Source organism: Vigna umbellata, chromosome 7, assembly GCF_029865625.1.
Source record: "Vigna umbellata cultivar VRB3 chromosome 7, Vumbellata_1.0, whole genome shotgun sequence".
Lineage (NCBI taxonomy): Eukaryota > Viridiplantae > Streptophyta > Magnoliopsida > Fabales > Fabaceae > Vigna > Vigna umbellata.
In genome coordinates, this window is record NC_142171.1 from 2948986 (window position 1) to 2970768 (window position 21783).

At 35.6% G+C, this 21783-nt stretch overlaps 1 protein-coding gene across 3 annotated transcripts; it reads left to right on the forward strand.

Moving 5' to 3' along the window:
- Window positions 1–2821: 2821 nt before the first annotated feature.
- On the forward strand, window positions 2822–16257 carry PSL4 (calmodulin-binding protein). 3 transcript variants are annotated; one of them, XM_047312084.2, is made up of 18 exons: window positions 2822–2961; window positions 3137–3242; window positions 3340–3456; window positions 3566–3661; window positions 4238–4477; window positions 5888–6114; window positions 6619–6717; window positions 6839–6931; window positions 13618–13945; window positions 14042–14131; window positions 14212–14313; window positions 14405–14462; window positions 14583–14651; window positions 14794–14881; window positions 15316–15377; window positions 15493–15544; window positions 15625–15710; window positions 15781–16257. In XM_047312084.2, exons 2-17 carry the CDS (start codon window positions 3140–3142, stop codon window positions 15685–15687), a joined length of 1887 nt encoding a protein of 628 aa, XP_047168040.2. In that variant the 5' UTR covers window positions 2822–2961; window positions 3137–3139; the 3' UTR covers window positions 15688–15710; window positions 15781–16257. The 3 variants fall into 3 exon arrangements, with proteins under 3 accessions (XP_047168040.2, XP_047168041.2, XP_087950641.1); XM_047312085.2 differs by having other exon boundaries at window positions 2850–2961; window positions 3112–3242; XM_088094515.1 differs by lacking the exon at window positions 2822–2961 and having other exon boundaries at window positions 2977–3242.
- The last annotated feature ends 5526 nt before the right edge of the window (window positions 16258–21783 follow it).

Genomic DNA, 21783 nt, shown 5'->3' on the forward strand with positions numbered 1-21783 from the left:
TTGATTGTAAAACAAAACCTGATCATAATAGAAAACACTTGAGTAGTGCAGAATTTGATCAGTGAGCGCTTCAACTTGTTCTTCAAGAATCCTTCAAGAGTATAACTTTCTTTGAATCTTGATTGTTGGAGCAATTTTGTGCACCTGCAAAATCTCTCTAAAACTCTTTGATATCATATATGAAAGGTCTCAAATGATCAAAGTGTTAAAAGTTTTTAATACATAGCACAATGTGTCATTATATATTATCATACGCATTTTAATTGATTACTTAAGTAATGTAATCGGTTACACTATTGACAGTTGTAACAAAATTACAATTAAAATAGTTCTAATTGATTACACATTTAATGTAATCGATTGTTAATAAATGCTAGTCAAAACATTTGAAAATATGACCGTTATCACTGTTATGACTTAGCTTGAAAACAATTTTCAAAGAATAACAAACTTAATTGATTACATAAAAACAAATTTTGAAAACCTTTTCACTTCAAAACTCATCACAACACATTTCAAAAAGATGTTTGCAAAGACACAAGTTTTAATCGATTATGCACTTAATGTAATCGGTTAAAACTTGTTGTTTTGCCATAGTTTTAAACATAAGCTATTTGATGAACTTAATTGATTACAACATCACTGTAATCGATTATTTCATACAGAGTTGCATTTTGTGCTTGTGGTTTTATCACTTAAAACATGAATATGCATACAATATATATAAACACAATTATGATCTCAGAAGTATGCAGACCAATCAACATATCATCATATGTATTAATCATAAAGAAACATTTACACAACAACAAATGTATCAATTCATAAAGAATCATAAAGAAACATTTTTGTGTTGTCATGAAAACATATATGTGTTGTCATCATAAAAAACCAAACACACTAGGGATTGGATTTAACACTTATATTGCTCCCCTATCAACACTTTCTCTTAAAATCACAAGTGTTTAAGCACGACTTTTGTAGTTTCCCACTACTATCTTATCGGTCCTGTTTGAACACCTTCGTAGTTTCCTGCTAACTACCTTGTTAGTACTGGTTAAACATCTTTGTAGTTCCTTCTCGATTCTAGTTGATCGTCTTCGTAGTTCCCTATTGGCTACCTTATTGGTCCTGTTTAAATATTTTCATAGTTCTTACTAACTACATTGTCAGTCCTGGTTGAACATCTAAATAGTTTCTTGTCGATTACCTTGTCGATCCTTATTGAACATCTTGAGACTTCCCTTTCAGCTACTTGGTTGGTCTTGATTGAACATTTTTTCAATTTCTTGCCGAGAACAACCTCGATCCTAGTTAAACATGGAAAATAATTTTTGATGACCATGATTACTTCGACCTTTAATTAAGCATTACACCTAAAGGATTTATGGGTATTGGCGTCGACATTTCCAATATGACAAGAAATTCTTAAGTCATAAGGAGCAAAAAGAGAAAGAATATAAGTATTAAGAGAAGATGATTTTCATTCATAAGCCCCGAGTGAGATATTCATTACAAAATTGGCCATCATACATCTTTGCAGATATAACAAAACAATTTGAAGAAAAAAGCAACATTGTCATCAAGTCAAATTACACTATTCTACGATTTCAGGGTTAACATATCTGACATTTTGGATTGCCATGACCTCTTTCGATTTCCTCGACAGAGAGACTAGCAACAATGGTGGGAGAAGGTTGTGTAGCAGTATCTTGAGCATAATCCTCAACATATTCGACACAAGAAACTGGGAATTCTTTGACAAAACTTCGATAGTAGAAGGAGGAATGCTAGAGTGAGGTGTTCAAATGAGACAAATGTGTTTCCAATTTATAGTCCATTCTTGGTAACCCTTAGTCTCTCACCTCTTCAATCTCCACCGTTAGATCTCCTCAAGTCTAACGATCAAGGGCAACAACTATTGGACTTCCTAATGTCACATCAAACTTTACAAGTCTGAGACCTATCAATCAAACCTCTTCGTTGGTGCATTCATCAAGACTAGGGGCTATTATACCTATGGGGTGAGATAACAAAAAACATACAATTTTTCTTTGCACATACCGATCAAACTAAGACCAACATCATGACGATAGTATAAAGATTCAAACATGTATCCTATCAAGTCTTGAAGGCTATTGTACTATGCATGTTTGGGAACATCTCGGCCACCTAGGCCTAGGCATATCGGGCTAGGATAATATCATATTGGCCACGTCTTTAACATGGACAAAATGAAATTAAGTTAAGGCAAATGCTAAAACATATTACTAGAGTATTAAGCAAAGTAAATCAAGATAATTAGTTACGTGTATTAGGCTCATCCATATAAAAGCCCATAAACATGATATAAATAGTATAATACATAAGATAAATTAATTACGTTCCATTATTACTGTATTTAGTTGGCTTGAATATTGAATTATCTTTTGGATGCACATCTCCCTTGAAGAAATGAGAACTTATAACATCTTGTCCTGAAGGTGTAAAGTTAGAATTTGAAGTATATGTGAAGAATGAATGAAAAGATCATTATTTGGTCTTGTAAAACATAAAAAAGAAAAAGAAGAAAGAAGAGAAGAGTTATATTGTCTTTCGTATATTTATTAAAGTTATAAATACATTGATCAGTTATATTTTAATGACAGCACAATAATTAGTTATTTATAATTTTATGATTTATTTGTGATGTTTACATGTGTTTTAACTGGTAAGAAATTAAAATATTAGTTATATAATGGGACTTAACTTTATTTTCTTACATAAGCATATCATTAGTCTTTAAGACACCAATGAACTTTTTTTCTAATTAAGTCACGTGATATTAGAAAATTTTCCCCACATTAACAAAAGTAGTTCGGGTTTGGCATGACCCGGCTTGAAAAAAAAAAATAACAGTAGCTTCTCGAATCTCATTTCACTTGTCACGCGTAGTAGCAGTCGCTAGTCGGAACCGGCAAGGTCTCATTCCGATCACACTTCACCACTCCACACAACTCAACGCAACTTTTAATTACACCGCCATTTATCACTTCACAAACTCAGCTTGATCCAATTCATTATTGTTATTATTATTATTATCATTATTCTGGTTCCTATTCGCATTTTCAGTTCTCAATTCTCCTTCCTGGCGCAGAACATGAAGCTGCGGCTGCGAATCCTCCTCATTGCTCTGGTGTTGTGCGTCCCATTTTCTTCTTCTTCGAAGCCCAAGGACCCGTTCCTTGGAATCGCTCCCGAAGGTCCCTTCCCCTTGCTCTGCGCAATACTCATCGCTATTGTTTTCAATTTTATTTGCATTTTGACACTTCTGCGGGTGTTTATGTTTCTACTGAACAGATGACAAGTATTATAGAGCTTCCGATGTTATAAGATGTAAAGATGGATCCGGAAAATTCACCAAGGCGCAGCTCAATGATGATTTTTGCGATTGCGCTGATGGCACCGATGAACCGGGTCCTTATTATTTTTTTAGCGATTTGATTTATTTAATTCGTATAGGATCATCTGGTGTTCTCTATTTTCGTTGTTTTATTTATTTTTTCTTTCCTTTTTTTGGGGGCAGGTACATCGGCATGTCCGGCTGGAAGATTTTTTTGTCGGAATGCAGGACATTCTCCTGTTGACTTGTTTTCATCCAGAGTGAATGATGGAATTTGCGGTGAGCATGATTCGTGTATCTTTCAAATTTTATAGTTGTATTGTGTAATTCATGCGGTGTACATATAATGAATGCTTAAGCTGAAAAATTGAAACACGGTTAAAAGGGGGAAATTGATACAAGAAAAATTTCCGAACTGGGTAGATGTGCATGAGCAAGGTCCTATTAGTACAGATTTAGAAGTCGTCTTTACGTTGTTGATTATGCATTTATGTTTTACTCTTCAACATGCATTTTGATATGTAAGCTAATAATTTTCTGTGCATATAATTTGAATTTATGGGGATTGTTTTTTATCTTGTTATTGTCACTGGTATTATTCTCCGTACTCTTCAACGGACATGATGAGTACGGAGAGCACATCCTATGTTTTCATCCTTTACTAACACTGTGCATTTGTAGATAATTCTTCGAAGTGTTTTCCTTTGTTATAGATAATGAATTCATAATTATTTTTATCTAGAAAGTTAAAAGTGCTGTTGTCCAATACCTTACTAATCTGTAGTTTGGATTATTAGACTTTTTTGTTTTGTTAATCTGAAGTAATTGGTTTTACTCTCCTGTCTTAATCTATAGATTGCTGTGATGGAACTGACGAATATGATGGTAAAGTAAAGTGTCCAAATACCTGCTGGGAGGCTGGGAAAGTGGCTCGAAATAGACTGGAAAAAAAGATTGCAACTTATGAAGAGGGTGTCAAATTGCGAAAGCAAGAAATTGAACAAGCTAAAGTGGCTATCGAGAAGGATGAGGCAGAACTTTCACAATTAAAAAAGGAAGAAAGTATACTTAAAGTGGTTGTAAAACAGTTAAAGGGTATCTCTTCTTGGTTCTATCCTGTTATTCTGAATTTTTTCTCTATATATATGAAGTACATGGAACTTTGGTTGAAGAATTTGATCTGAAAAATAACGATCATTGAAAAAAAATAAAGGAAATGTGTCTGATGTTCTTGTGGTTAGTTGTTTTCAAATATGACCATTCCATGATGGAAAATATTGCAATGCGATAAAGAAGATCAAATTCAAAAGAGATCCTATGATTCAAATTAAGAATTCGTTTGGTCCTTTTGGGAATAGCCCTTAAATTTTGCAAATTTTCACTTTTACTATTTCATTACTCTTAATCAGGTCTCAATAATTAAAAATTTGCAACTTGACAATTTAGAAGAAACTTTTCAAGTATTTAACTATTATTTAATGGATGAAAACTGGAAAATTTATCAAACTGGTCTATCTAGTAACATCATTTTATTAATAGGCTTATTTCTCATTGGTAGGAGATACAAGTGGTTGTGGACAAATCTACTTAGGGATGCAAGCATATAGTGCTATGTTCAGTTTGAAGTGTTAGATGCCTTTATTGGTTCTGCAAATAACCTTTTTATGTATAAATTAGGGCTGTAGAAATGCATGTGATGTTACATTCTGTTTGAAGTGTTATATGTTTTTATTGACTGTAAAAACCTATTGAATGTATAATTTGAGTACAATTAGCAAGTGTGTAAGATACTCTGTACCAACTGTCTGTTTAATTACACAGATGATCACAAGGAAGCACTTGCATCTGAAATCAGATCATCTGATAGGATATAAGTAATAGGATATAATGGGTTTAAGATAGAAGGAAGAGGAAAAGAGAGGGCAGTTAGGAGGGAAGAGTTGTTTGACAATTAGTTAGTTAGTGGGAAGGGGAAGAAAGACTTTATAAATAGGGTAGGTGTTCTGTACAGGAGGGGAATGATTTTTGTATTCATTTGAGTATAGACAGGAACATTTGTCCTGTGGAGGGGGATTAGGCTCCCTGGCTTTTGCATTTGTGTACACTGTTTGAATAGTTAATACAGAAACCCATTCTTTTTACAGTGTGATTTCATTGTTGTGAGTGTGTGAGTAGCTGTCTGGGTTGGGTTTCATATTCAGAAACCTAACATCATCATTAACAGTTTGTTTAACATATAGGCAGTTGAAGATTTTCTTTTGGCATTTCTCGAATTGTATTATTGAGGAGGGGATGGCATTTTATGTGTTCTGAAAAGTAAACATGATAATGGATATTTAACTGCTAAGTTTACAGATTTCATGCTATGTTTATAGAGCATATGGAATTTTCATCAGGGAGAAAAGGAATATACAATTTATTTTTGGGAAATTTTTTGTTGTGTAGCAATTTTTATCCTATCAATGAAATACTTTCTTTGACAACTATCTTTTACTTCCATTGCAGATCATAAAGAACAAATAGAGAAGGCAGAGGAGAAAGAACGTTTACAGAAAGAAAAGGAAGAGATGCAGAAAAAGGAGTCTGAGAAGAAGGCTAATGAAACAATAGATAAAACTGATGAAGATATGGAGAATAGAAATGAAGCTGGAAAGCATTCGGAGTTAGAAGATAATGATGTAGAAAATAATCATGATAAAATCGAAAATCTAGAGGGTTCTCATGCAGATCAGGTTTAATTGCATTTTCCTTGAAGTTTGCAGAACTTGACAGTACAATTAGATGCACCATACTGAGGAGTTTTAATTTGACTTTTGAATTCATTGATCTGGTACATATGCGTGCTAGAGTGATTTTCCTGATCTCTTATTAACCCTGTATTATCCTTAGGTAGTTATGCTATGGGTATTATAAAAAGAGTAAACCTTGTCAGGCTTCTTTATGCAGTGAACTACCCTACCTCTAAATAGCATGCAAATATGTTGTTATAGGAAGAAAAAACAATTTTATTGCTATTCATCTGTTTACTTGTACTATACTTACAAGCAATGGTGGACAAACAACTAATAACTATTTCTTCCCACTGTGAAGCAGATTACTTCATCTTTCTTATCCACTATTCCTTCACTTGTTGTGTGTTTGTATGTGAACCACATTTACATGTGTGTGATCTTGAACTATCCTATCATGTTGTGGTGGTTTAATTCTTCTATTTATTATTCCATGCTTTCTTACAGGATGAAGCAGGGAAGAAATTAGCAGATGCACTTGATAATGATGATCGAGACAGAGATGCTCCTGGAAGTGAAGGATCTTCGCATAATATAGTAGAAGAGGTGAGTATAAATTTTGCATCTTTTTTTTCTTTGGAGTTTTTGTTAATGTAACATATTCTGCCAAACGCATAAGATTTTTAAGGCCTTTTAGCATTTTAATTTGATTTTTCCCTTAATGTAGAATGCAAAAAAATCCAATGAAGAACCTATTGTTAAATCTGAGGTTAATGATAAGGCTGGAAACGAAGTGTCCTCTGATGAAAACGTCAGTAAGGTATGTCTCTAGTCCATGCTCTCAATCTCATGGTATGATTGGAGTTTACTCTTATGTTACATTCATCTCCTAGTTACACATTTCAATTGATGTGTACTGTTTGGTTCTTGATATGATTAGCTCATAAACAAGTATATGTGTTCTTTCATTTTTATCAGTTATTGTCTTGTTACTTTGCTAAAGAAATCATTATTCTGAGACAAAATATAGCACCTATACATCTCATGAGAAACGGTTGAAGTGAGACACAGTGAATTGTCTCGCAACAAAGTGATTTTATTTCCAGAACAGTCACTTGGTTATTTTTGTAGTAATTGATTTACCAATAATTACAATATCTAGTGTACTACAACAAAGATTGCAGAACATTTCTGGTGGTAAATAGTTTCACTGCCTTTGTTTTCACACATTTGGATGCAAAGCAACATTATGGATGTTTTTTCAGACCTAAAAATATCGCTGATTGAAAGATTAAAATGGAAAAGTTGAGATACGAAACACCACTCCCTCTTGTGCTGATTCTAATCCTATTTCATGCATGAATATTTCTGAAATTATGGGATTTTTGGTATTGAGGGATGTATTCAGAGATGAGAGTCCTTAAATAATGTTACACTTGAATTTAGAGTTAGATGGCCAAAAAATCAGTGAGTTACCCTCAGCTGGCATATTATATGTATATGAAACAAAAAAAGAAGAGTACAATAAATACACTGAAAGTGCTACGGTCTTTGACTTTTAACTCTAAAAAGAAACATCCAAACGGCAAGCTTTATAAAAGCCATACAAAAAATAATAAATAGTTATTTAACACTCCCTCCCCATCAAGCTGGGAAATATAAATTGTATGCACCAAACTTGGAACATCTATATTGAATTCTTGGCCCTCTTAAAAACTCTGTCAGAATGTTTGTAAGCTGATAACTAGAATTGATAGATTCAATACTAAGTTCCTTGGACATTAGTCTCTTCCTAACAAAATGACAATCAATCCCTATGTGTTTAGTTTGCTCATGAAATATTAGATTGAAGGCAATATGAAGGGAGTTTTTATTGACACAGTATAACACTATATGCTTAACTTCAAAAAATTTCTTACTCTTGAAGGAGTTGTTTAACCTACACAAGTTCATATTAGCCTAGGCTATAGATCTATATTCAACTTCAGTGTTAGATCAAGCAACGATACTTTATTTCTTGCTCTTCCACATTTGAAAATGTGAATCACAACATTTAGTGGTCAATGTAAAATTTTGTATGAATTGATGAGTAATCCTAACGGCATAAGTAATAGTCAGATGAATGAGTTTTTCTACTAGTCTCATATACCTATCTAGATTTGAAATAGTTTCACCTTGGTCTACCAGGACTATTAATGGGTGTGTAATTCTAGACCTTGTCTCCTCCAATCAAGAGCATTTTTTTTTTGTGAAATAACAATATTTGCTCTGATTGAGCCACTTCAATACCAATAAAGTATTTTAGATAAGCCAAGGTCATTGGTCTGTCTGAAAGTGGCTAAATAAGTTCTTTTAGTTGAGAAATTGATAGGTTTATGGATATGAAACCTATCTAAAACAATCACTCACACACTCACAATCAAGAACTCAAACAATAAACAGAATGGGTTTTTGTATTGACTATTCAAACAATGTACACAAATGGCAAAAGCCAGGGAGCCTAATCCCCCTCCACAGGACAAAAGTTCCTGTCTTTACAAAAGAATACTAAAATCAATCCTGCCCCTTGTACAGAACCCACACCTTATTTATAAAGTCTCTCTTCCCCTTCCCACTAACTAACTAACTGTCAAACAACTCTTCCCTCCTAACTGCCCTCTCATTTCCTCTTCCTTCTATCCTAAACCCATTATATCCTATCACCCTATATTCTATCACCCTATATCCTATCATTACACCCCTCTACAGATCAACCTTGTCCTCAAGGTTGGAACCGGGAAGCTTGATCTCATGGCTCCTCTTCATCATCGTGTTATCATATGAAGGGAACTCACTGGCTACTACAGTCCAATTCAAGTCAGGAGGCTTGGGTGGTGGTCTATATGAGAGAATTATTGACTCCTTCTGTTCCATTAATAAGAACTGCTCCTTTTCCAAGATTCCCCTGGACCACATGACTGTTCTATACTGCTTTTTGACCTGTGACATCTTATACTGTGGAGCACAAGTATTGCAGTTTGCTTCTGAAACTGTTTGCAATGCTTCCATTCCTGAAGTTTCTTTCCTACCATCTCTACCTTTCACCACTGTGAGTACTATAAGATGGCTAGTTAATAAAGATTCTGCAAGAAACCTGGAAATTCCTTTGTGGCCATTACTAGAAGCTAGATCTGCAGGTGTTATAACCTCCGTAAGTTCAGGAACTGGATGTGTAACAGCCCTAGTGGATGCAACCATGGACACCCAGACCATAGCTGGGTCACTTCTTGGCACCACTGTTTTAACCCCAGACCTCAACAATTCTTCCCCTTTCTTCATTGTTTTGATATACCCACCACAACCTACCACTCTATCTCCACTAAAAACAACAACTTTTGCAACTTTACTTGGAGAAGCAAAAGTCACAACCTTCCCATCATGATCTTTACCTGATGTATTTTCCCTACCAACATTTGTCACGCTATCCACCCTTACAGCAGAAACTTTTGCAACTTTCTTTCAGCAGCAGCTTCTGTGACTTCTATAGTTTGGGATAACTTCTCAAAAAAAAAACCTCTATCTCTTCCTCCGAACCCCCTTATCAATGCCTCTTTCAGCTCTTTCCAAGAAGGGTTCTTGATTTTATTTTTCCAGGCCCTGAGCCAATAGATTGTGCCTCCCTCCATGCAGCTGTAAGACAACTTGAGCCTCTCTTTCTCTATGACATTTTGGATGTCAAAGAACTTCTCTGCCTTAGAGATCCACCCCAACGGGTCCAGTCCCTCAAACCTGGGAAATTCTACCCGCTTCCTCCAATTCTGTTCACCCCTGTCTTCCTCCAACTCTTCTTCTGAACCCTCCTTTTGTCTTTTCATGATAGATTTCTCACTTCTTTCTAAGCCCTTTATGTGAATCTTGATTTCTTGCAGCATTTCTTTCATTTCTTGCATATTTCTTCTCCATTTTGCTAGCTCCCTTCGTTGTTCGTTGGCCCACCTCTTCACAGAATCCATCCTTCCCTCCAGGCATTTATGCTTCCATCCATCCTTCCCTCCAAAGATCCGACACTCCTCTCCTAAGGATATCCGGCAGGTCGGACCAATTGATAGGTTTCTAGATATGAAACCTATCTAAAACAATCACTCACACACTCACAATCAATAACTCAAACTGTAAAAAGAATGGGTTTCTATATTGACTATTCAAGCAATGTACACAAATGGCAAAAGCCATGGAGCCTAATCCCCCTCCATAGGACAAAAGTTCCTGTCTTTACAAAAGAATACTAAAATCAATCCTCCCCCTGTACAAAACCCATACCCTATTTATAAAGTCTCTCTTCCCCTTCCTACTAACTAACTGTCAAACAACTCTTCCCTCTTAACTGCCCTCTCATTTCCTCTTCCTTCTATCCGAAACCCATTATATCCTATCACCCTATATCCTATCAGAAATCCTAGTAGCATAATTCCCCGTAATAATTATATTATTAGCATAGATCATTAGATAAACACACTTCCTAGAGGAAACTGATTCAAAGAATAGCAGTTCTAAGTGTGATGGTAATCCATTGCAATTCTTGAAGTCAAAAAGAAGTAAAGAAGATTCAATAATCAATAATCATACCCTTTGTAGTGGAGAAGAAACCGAAAATTAAGTGAGATCAACAAGAGAAACAAAGATTTTGATGGAGGAAGAAGTGGATGCATCGATAATGAGAGTGAAGATTATGCGCTCTGAAGATCAGTTTCTTGTAACCCTATTGCGGAGTTAATTGATAATAAAGTTGAAGGTGGACATGCAACCAAGCATAATATTTTTCCCAAATTCAGATTTCCATTATATGAATCAGAAATCATTGTTGGACCTAGATTTATAATGTAGGTGGTTGGAATATCAATGGCATTGAAATCTTGGAATTTCAACTTACTGGGTGAGCCTTTGGCATTAAACTTCATTGAATCTATAGATGAAAGCTTGGCAATGAAGCCAATATAGAAGGAATGTTCAGAAGCTGTTGTACAAAATCCACCCTCGTGCCCATCACCATCACTGCCTCCAGACCTGAATTTACAATCAGTAGCCACTGAGTTTCCTTCCTGTGGCAGAAATGTATCACAGTGCTTTCAGGAAGGGCAGATGAAGATCATGGTGAGGAGGAAGGCCATGGGATCAAGCTTCCACCATTCCCACCTTTACGACAAGGTTGATTTTAGGAGTGTGTTGTTAGGATATAAGGAGAAGAGAGATATAGTTAGAATATTAATGAGTTAATTTCTTGAGGAGTTAGTTATATATAAATATGGGAAGGAGAGGAGATAAAAGATGTTAATTTTGGAAATTGAGCATTAGCTTTGTGAATGGCCCTTGGTGAAGAGAGTGCTCTCCTATTTCTTGATCTTTTCATTCTATTTAATAAAACCTTTCTTTTCTTTCCTTTTTCAATTCTTGGTTCCTAACACAATGTGTTTATACGTTTAGAAGACCTTGAGCTCTAATCCTCATCTGTCCAAATTATTATCCAAACAAAATAAGGAAACAAACGTGAGATATTAGGAAATATGGAAAAATAGAGAAACTAATCCTAAGAGATAATCTCTGGGTTTCCCGACAATATTCTGAGATACAATGTTTGCATTATTGGATACTCTAGAATTCTTGGATACTTTAAGATATGATCAAGATATTAGTGGATATTATCATCTATTCTAACATATTATCTTATTGTTTTAGGGGTTAAAAATTAATTTGGTTTTTGCTCATGTAATATTTCTATTGCTGCCCTGAACTCTTTTTCTTCTGCCTTTGCTCAAACCATTTTAAATATATACTTTTAGCAAATGTTTTGGTCAAACAGTACTTCTCAGGGCCTGCTATTAGGCAAATGTATATTTACTAGTCACAGCGGATGCTGGATCACACCTGCAGTAACATTATCACCTTGTTGAAGAAAGGGTCTACGTATGCCCCTTAGTTATGCTCTGGTCTATCTATAAAACTCATGCACTCGAAACCCCTGCTGCTCTTACTTGAATTTACCCATCCCTTTGCCTATCCATATAGAGTAGAGTTTCTACATTGATTCAGTTTATACCTCTCTCCAAATCATCAATTTGGAAGTTTTGAGATCCCTCTTTCATCAAATTTTGGACTTTGGCTGGCTACATTCTGAGGGAGTAGTCATTTCAGGCTTTTTGTTAAATGCTGGGTGTGTCCTGTTTGAGCAGTTACTGATGGTTTATTTTAATGATTTTGTGGAATAAGGAGGCTTCTAAAATTTTGAGCAGTATGCAGTCAGTATAGGTCTTTTGTGTATTTGGATGTAAGTGCTGACATCTTAAAGCTGTGTTTATTTGCCTTTAAACTTCTGAGTTGGGACCAATGTTGTTAAATGATCATTATAGCGCCATCATAATGCTATAGCTACGTGTTGTTCAACACTCTACCATAGGCCACATTGGTATGTTTATATGGCAGATATTTGGCATTCTGCCTTCCACAATTGATAACCTTTGTTGGAGTTATGATTAATGATGTTCTACTCAATCCAATTGCAAGGGAGTTGCCTGAGCGAGCCTACTCTAATACTAAATGAGGTCCATGTCTCCACTGCTGGGATCATCTAATGTCAAACATAAGCCACTAACCACTAAAGTAAACAGGATGGCACATAAAGTGTTTTGTTGGCTGACCCTACCGGCCTTTAAACCAAATACTTAGGCTTGCCTTTCACAATCTTAGACAAAGTAGTGGTTACAATCAACCAAAGATCCATCCATCTTCTCTTTAGAAATCATTTCCATCATTAGAAATCATAATATCATTTTTAATCTACTACATTCATTGAGATCCCTTTCAACTGAATGTGAGATCTTTTGGAAGAAATATCAACCACTAAAATAAACATCAATGAGAATAAAGGATATCTTCTCGTTTCTCATGAAACTGATAGTTTAGCTTACAATCACATTAAAACTTGCAGTCAGGAGACAGTCAGCAATCCACCTGTGTAGCACTCAAGACCTTTCTGTTTTCTAGAAAACTTTATTTGATCCTCCATAACTCACCCAGTCATGAACAATCTCAAATCCCAACCTAATAACTGAACCAAATTTTTGTCTTGTTTGATGTTTGAACATCTTTCTCCACCTCATTCGCTATTTAAGCCCATGAGCCATGTTATAGGAGTCAGGAATGTTTTTCCTTCCTGATAACTGTCTTGGTTATAATTCATGTGCTCTCTGGGTATTTGGGAATCCTAGCTGTAGTACATTCCACTTATTTGTAGTCATTGGCGTTGAATACAGTCATTGTTACTCTTGAAGGTGACCATAATCTACTGTATGTAATGTGCCCCTTTGAATTCTTCAGACTTCAGCTCTTGCCCTAAATCCTACACCGATGAGATTCTTTTCTTTCTCTAAAAAACTAATATATTTCACAGTGATAGAGATGTATTAAATTTTGCAATTTTCTTTCGCTTCTCTTTTCTGTTGGTTATTTTTCTCTTTGTTGGCATATCTGTAGGGGAATGACGTAACTGAAAACACTGAGGGATTATCGAGGGAAGAGTTGGGCCGGCTTGTTGCTTCACGTTGGACAGGAGAAAATACTGATGTCCAAAGTGCTGGAACTGATACTAAATTAGACAAAGAAGATCTTCCAAAGGAGACAAAAAAGGACGAATATGAAGGCTATAATTCTGAAACTGATGATGAGAGCAACAGATATGATGATGATGTCCACAAATATGATGATGAAGATGACGTTGACGAGGAATATCAAGAGGACGAGCATGATGATGACCTTAGTTCCTCATCTAAATCCGATTCTGATAATGAACCAGACTTGTCAGGTTTGTTATACATATTTCATAATCTTTATCCAAGTTTGGTATTTAAATGGAGTTGTGATGAGATAGTTTAAATCATCTCATATGGTACCACAACAGATAATCCTTCTTGGTTAGAGAAAATACAGAAAACAGTACGAAATATTTTTCAGGCTGTCAACTTATTCCAGGCTCCAGTGAATCAGACAGGTAGACCCCTAGCACTTTATTGCCTGTATTATCCATGTAGATATAGCTTAAGAGTTAAGACTTTCTCTTTGGTTCCTTAGATGCTGCTCGTGTACGCAAGGAATATGATGAATCAAGTGCCAAGTTGTCTAAAATACAGTCTAGAATATCAAGTCTGACGCAAAAGCTAAAACATGATTTTGGTTAGTCTGTCACTAGTAACATTTGTCACTGTCATACATTTGAGTTACAAAATTGGCGTGAATAAACTGAAATAGAGCTTAAATATTACAGGCCCAGCAAAGGAGTTTTATACATTCTATGATCAGTGCTTTGAGGGCAAGGAGAACAAGTTACATTATATCTCCCTACCAGTTTATTTCTGCTTTTACTTTTTTTCTTTTCTTTTTTGAATGCACGGTTTAGATAGTCCTGTTCATCTCACTTTCTAGTGATGGAAATTTTGATTCAGGTACACTTACAAAGTCTGCCCCTATAAACAGGCTTCTCAAGAGGAGGGTTATTCCACCACCCGTTTGGGGTATGGTTTTAGTAACTTGCTGATAATTTTTGTTAGGGTACTATTCTTCAGTTCAAAAAAGGGGCAAACATCAATGGATGCAAAGAAAGTTCTATTTCCTCCCTCTAAAAGTGACATAATTCAATTTTCTTGTCTTTTGCAGGCGCTGGGACAAATTTGAGGATTCATACAAAGTAATGGTGTTCTCTAATGGCGATAAATGCTGGAATGGTCCTGATAGGAGTTTGAAGGTTGTTTAAATGGATGTGTGATAATTGTTTACAGTTTTGACAACTGTTTTCTTTTGTAATCAGTCTATAATGATAAAATCTGCTGTCTTTGGTTAGATGCAGAATGTAATTTCGCTAGGTGTAGAAGTATAATATATATATATATATATATATATATATATTTGTCCTTAATAGAATTTTAATAAACAGTGCCTTCTGGGTTTGGGACAGAGGAAACTGGTGCAGTCCAAATAAAAAAGCTGGATTTTTCAAATTAAATTTTTTACTAAAAGTTCTCTACAATTGTATTCAACTGCAGAGGATTGTGATCCCCATTTCCGTTTCCGTAAACCATTGTTTGTCATAATAGTAATTATAGTAGTTAGTGTAGTTGCACAAGGAAACAGTTTCCAATTTGTTGACCCCTTATGATTTAATTGTTTTGTTTTTAACAGGTCAAGCTAAGATGTGGGTTGAAAAATGAGATTACTGATGTAGATGAACCAAGCCGTTGCGAGTAGGGATTTGTGTCTTGTCTTTCAATGCTACTATCACTATTCTCGTCTCCTTTTCGTCAAATTTTTCTCTGGTGCTCCCTTTTTCTCATTGTTGTCTCATTGGCCTAATGACAGATATGTAGCTTTATTATCTACTCCAGCCCTTTGTCAAGAGGAAAAGCTAAAGGTACTTTTCTATATATGACATGAGAACAGATGTGGTGCTTACCCCGCTATGGTATTAATATCAACTGTGGAACTTTGCAGGAGTTACAACACAAGCTAGAGTTATTGAATACGGAACAACCAGCAAACCATGATGAGTTGTGAACAACCAGGATGGATTTTAAAAGGTAACTTTACTAGGCTGACTCTTTTTCTTGAGACCTGAGTCCTGAAGTTGATCAATTTTCATTTGAACAGGTAGTATGATGATCATCATGTAACTGAAGAAGTGGTGCCCTTAAGTTTTGTATGCTAGAGCTTACCCAAATTTGATATTGGGTGGGGTTATGGAGAGGCTAGGAACATCTTTGACTAGATATTGGTAATCCTTATGGCTGTCCGAGTTGGCAACATTCTAATATGACTAATCCCATTGCACACTTTTCCATTGTTGAACTCAAATACGCAAGGTCTCTGCCTCGGCTTGAAATTGTCCATTCCATTACCGGAGGGTGGATATTAATACTATATGCAATACTAGCGACGGTCAGAATTTCTTCAGCCAAATTTTGTTAGAATGAGTACTTTATTATCGATTTTAAGATTGATAAGTGGTTTCAACAATCATCATTATATCATTATACACTCACGTAATGCATAAAGTTTGCATATTTTTTGTGTGTGTTCTCTTTAGGAGATTTATATCGATCTACTATTAAGATGTTTTTTCCTTTACTTTTTCTTCACCTCCATAAGATAAAATGACTGATGTCTAATAATTTGTTGTTTGTTTAAGATTATGTAATTGAAATATAGTTATGACTATGGAATTTTAAATATGGTTTTGAAATTTAGAATATGATTTTGGATTATATAATGTGAAATATAATTGCAAATTGTGAAATTTGGAGAGATTATGTAATTTGAAACTATATTTTAAGTGCATGTTAAAATTACGTAATCTGAAACTATATTTTAGCCTATGTAATCTAAAAGTATAATTTAGACTGGAATTTATACCTGTAGTTTGGATTCTGGAAATGGAAATTTTGTTTTGGATTTTACAATGTATAATTTAAAGTAGTTTTAGTTCATGTAATTTAGAATATATTTTAGAATTGCATAGTTAAGAGAAATCCGAAGTATTATGGATTTTTTAACCTAAAATATAGTTTTGCCAGTTTTTTCAAATTATTTAAAGTGTAAATTGTTGTTAAGACAATAATAATGAAAAATATTTTAAAAATAGTAAATTTGGATGTCTGGTTGAATAGCCTGTTCAACTTGTCCAAGTATGTAATACAAAATCTTTAGTGTATTAGTGAGACCTTTTATTTAAATAATGAATACTGATATTTTAGTAATGCATTATAGAGGTGTAATAAGAAAATATAACAGTAGACGAAGAAAATATTCTTCTATTATTTATAAGACAAAACTCATCAGAAGAAGTTCTGAGTAAAATGGCCCAATTTGATTAAAAGGGTGTAAAAATGGAAAATTGTTCTGACCCAATTTTCAAATTAATGGTATATATATATATATATATATATATATATATATATATATATATATATATATTCTCTAAACTTAATTTTAAGAACTTTTCATTCAGAAATTTAAGAGTTTTGTACTATAAGAAATGTATGCATGTTTAAGTGAGCTTGTGAATTTGTGCTTATAGAAAGAAGTACTTATCTTAATATGTGTAAGAGGCAAGTCATATTTACTAAGCAAATTTAAGCTGGTTCATCCTTTTGTAGGTTAAAATAAAGTATTGTTCATCTCTTGTTTGTTAAGAAATGTGTATTCTAAACTTATACTCTACTTCATTGTTATAAGTTGTTGGTTTATTTCTAGTTATTGGTTAATCTCTTTTTTAGAGAGATTAACAACTAAATATAGGATCTTTTAAGTTGAATTAGTAGAAAAATCACCTATGCAAGCTTTTCTTCCTTGTATTATTTTATTTACTTGCTTTTATTTGACATTATTTTTCTGTTTTGTGAAGAAACTTTTAAAAATGTAAGTCATTTTTAAAAAAAGCTATTTCTAACGAAAAATCAATTGACCTCCTTCTTGATTTTTGTCTGTTCATTAAATATTCTGCTGTGCATTTTATAACATATAGTGTTGATTGACCAAAGGAGCTCAATCAACATCCTATACTAGAAGTCTTTTCTCAGGATGGACCTGTTAGAAAACCTCATTGTGTCATACAATGAGTAGATAGTCAGCTTCGTGGGAGAGAAAGTGGACACCTACGACTATGTAGACTAGAGGACGAGGTTAGGAACCTATTGAGACAACAAGAAGATGCGAGTGATGTATTTCTTGGTGGAGGTTAACACTTCTTAAAACATATTGATTGAGCGACCATGCTTGAATGCGTTTGGTGCAATAGTCTTCATGACTCACCTAGTAATGAAGTTTCCCTTCAATAGGGTGACAATCTACACAATCCATGCAGATAAGAAGATTGCACAAAAAGTGTTACACGACAAGGCTCAAGGTAACACCTTATCTTTTCCTGCGCAAGGCCAAACGTTCAAAAGTGGTAGTGACTGACTTGGATCCCAAGACCAAAACAGAAGATCGTATGGAGTCGCAAGGAAAAATCAAGCAATTGAGCTTGGGAAAGCAGGAAGGTCAAGTGATGAATATGGGCAACAACCTAGACATTAACCACGAACAAGCGTTGGCATGAGTGTTGAAGGCCTACAACGACTTGTTTTCCTGGGTAGTAGTAGACATGCCAAGCATTCACGGTGTGTGATGTCCCATAAGCTGACCTTATTCAAGGAGGCATGCTCAGTTGTGCAAAAGAAATGTTGTATGGATAAGGAGAAAAAGAAGACCATGGAGATCGAACTAAAGAAGTTGCAAAAGGCATATTTCATTTGGGAAGTCACTTACACCATGTGGTTGGTGAATGTGGTCATGCTTAAGAAATTGAGCGACTAATGGAGGATGTGCATAGGCTTCACTGACCTTAATAAGGCTTGTCCGAACGATTCTTATCCTCTTCCTAGCATTAATTGATTGATGGATGGCGTGTTAGATCACCAAATCCTTAACTTTTGAACAAGATCTTCCACCACCAGATCTGTTGGTGCATGAAGATCTACGTGAATGACAAGGTGGTGAGATCCCAATAAATCAAGGAGCATATTAGAGAATTAAACGAGGTCTTTGATAAAGTAAGACACTATAACATGCAGTTGAACCCCTTCAAATGTATGTTCGACATTAGAGTGGGCAACTTCATAGGCTTCATGCTCATCACACAAGACATTGAGGTAAATCCGAACAAGTGCGCGATCATCCTAAAGCTAAGGGGTCCCCATAATCTCAAAGAGGTGCATCGACTAGTAGGTCGTCTAACATCCCTTTTCCAATTCATCCCCAAGTTGGTTGAGAAAATAAATTCCATCTTAAAGATGAAAAAGAACAACTCTCTTGTCAAGTGGGTCGCATAATGGGAAGCCGTGTTTATGAAAATAAAGACCCAATTGGCTAGTCCCATGGCACGATCGGTTACAGAGTGACGTACAACTATAGTTGACCATATTATTACAACTTTAATCTAGGAGATCTTTGAGCCAAAAATAATTTCTTTTGTTAGCAGTGTTTTGTAAGATCTAGAGACATGCTATCAATAGATTAAGAAGGTGGCGTTGGCGCTACTAATAGCAGTCTATTAGTTGAGGCCATATTTCCAAAGCCATCAAGTGGTCATTCGCATCAACCATTCAATCGCAAAGATCTTGAGGAAGCCTAACTTAGTTGGATGCATGGTGAGTTGGTCAGTAGAGCTTTCAGAATTCGACCTCCGATTTGAGCCGCATGGATCGATATGAGGGAAACACCTTGCATAATTTTTTGTGGAGCTCTTAAGACAAGACTAATGTTTGGATCCAACTTAGAAGTTATACGTCAACAAATCGTTGACAAAAAGGATGGTGGAGCTGGTGTTCTGCTCGAAGGACCGAACGATACAGTTGTTGAACACTCATTGGTGTTCAAATTTAAAGTTTATAATAACCAGGTTGAATATGAGGCCTTAGTTGCAGGTCTAGCCTTGGCTAAAGACGTGGAAGCGTAGTGGACTGTTGGACGAACTCCTAGCTAGTGGTCAATCAAATGAATGGAACCTTCCAAATTAAGGACAACTAACTCGTCCAGTATTTTAACAAGGCTACAAAGCTTATTAAGGGTTTCAAAGCCATGGACATCAAGCACATTCCTTAAATAGAGAACACACAAGCCAATACCCTATCTAAGTTGGCAAGCGGTAAGGAGCAGCTAGAATTGTCTACCGTAATAAGGTAAGTGTTGATGAAGCCAATAGTGAAGTGCATAACTACTTCCATGGACGAACAAAGAGGTTGGAGGGAGGATGTCAAGGCCTTGATGAGGAAGCAAGATGAGGGCGAGGGCTCAGCTTAGCGAATGTGCAGAGGATCGCACGGTTCATATTTTTGGGAAAAGATTTATACAGATGAGGGTTCTTTACCCCATTATTAAAATACCTCTAATACTAAGAATCCCAAGACGTGCTCAATGAGTTACACAACGACGTGTGTGGCCTCCATACCAAATGACAAACACTTAAAGTAATTATAAGTAGGCTAATATTGGCTGACTATGGAGGAGGATTACAAAGTTTTCATCCAAAAATACAAGAACTACTAGGAGCATGGTAACAATGTTAAAGTGCTGCCAACAGAGCTGCAAAACACCACCTTTCCCTGGCCGTTCGCGTAGTGAAAGATGGACATTGTAGTTCATTCTTGTTCGGTCGGCCACTAAAGAAGTTCCAGTTGGTTGCCATTGATTACTTGACTAAATGGGTGGAGGCTGAATATTGGCAACCATCACAACCCAACAATTGCAGAAGTTCAAGTTATATGTCGCTTAGGACTTTCCCGCACAGTCATAACAGACAATGGTCGTTAGTTTATTGATAAGAAGGTCACGAAGTTCTACAAGAACTTAGGCATCAAAAACACACTAGCTTAGAGAAACACCATCAGACGAATGACCAAGTTAAAGTTGTAAACAAAACCATTATGGTCGAGCTAAAGCGGCGTTTGGGTGAAGCAAAGGGCACTCGGTTAGAGGAGTTTCTTGAAGTCTTGTGGGCCTTCCATTGCTACGGTACCACTGGAGAAATACCTTTTAAAATCACATATGGTACTGATGTCATGCTACCTATGGAGGTTAGTGAAACTTCGCTCAAAAGGCAAGTCTAAGATATGGACCTTAACGACGCACAACTAAGGTTGGAGCTGGCAGTAGTGCAGGCAATGACCTATAAAAGGGTGATAACATGAAGATACAACGTTCAACCTAGTAGCTTCAATGAAGGAAATTCAGTGTGAAGGAAGACTTACAAAATGTGCCAAAAGCAAACACATGGATAACTCACACCAAACTAGGAGAAACCATTTAGAATTGTAGAAGACCTAAAGAACAAGGCCTATGGAATGGAGCACCCGAGCAGGATGGTCATCGCCAATACTGGTAGTGCTTCTCACTTGAAATTTTATTTTAGCTGAGTAATTGTACAAACCATTTGTAAATTTTACAATAATCAATACAATGAGAAATTTTCAAGGAAATACGTGCAAATATAACCTAAACGAAGCATAAAAGGTTGGTGAAGGACAAGTTTATCTTTGAACCCCTGCCAATCTCGCGCCAAGTTGGTGAAGGACAAGTTCATCCGTGAACCCCTGCCGCTCGATCTAATAATTGAGACGTTAAAGGTTTATGAAGGATGAGTTCATCCGTGAATCTCTACGACTCGGTCCAATAAGTAAAATATAAGAGGTTAGTGAAGGGGGAGTTCACTCGTGAACCCCTACAAACCACACGCCTACCTGGTAAAAAACTAAGTTCAACCATGAACTCTTGCCAATAGGGGTAGAAAGTGAAGTCCATAGGAAAACACTAGAGGGAGGGAGGGTGAATAATGTTTTCAAAATATTTTCGCAAAACAACGTCTAATGACTTGTAATGAGAGTATACCGGAGTGTACTATGTTTAGATGTTGGGTTTATAAGGTATGTAAATAAGAATACGATCATACAATAACATTTCAAAATGATTTGTAAAAACTTTAAAGGAAAAACAACAAAGTACGTTTTTTATACTGATTCACTCAATTTGAGCTACATCTAGTTTTCCCTTAAGAACTCTTAAGGGGTTTCACTAATCTTTTCAAGATTATCTAAGTTTAACCCACTCCTGGTTGCA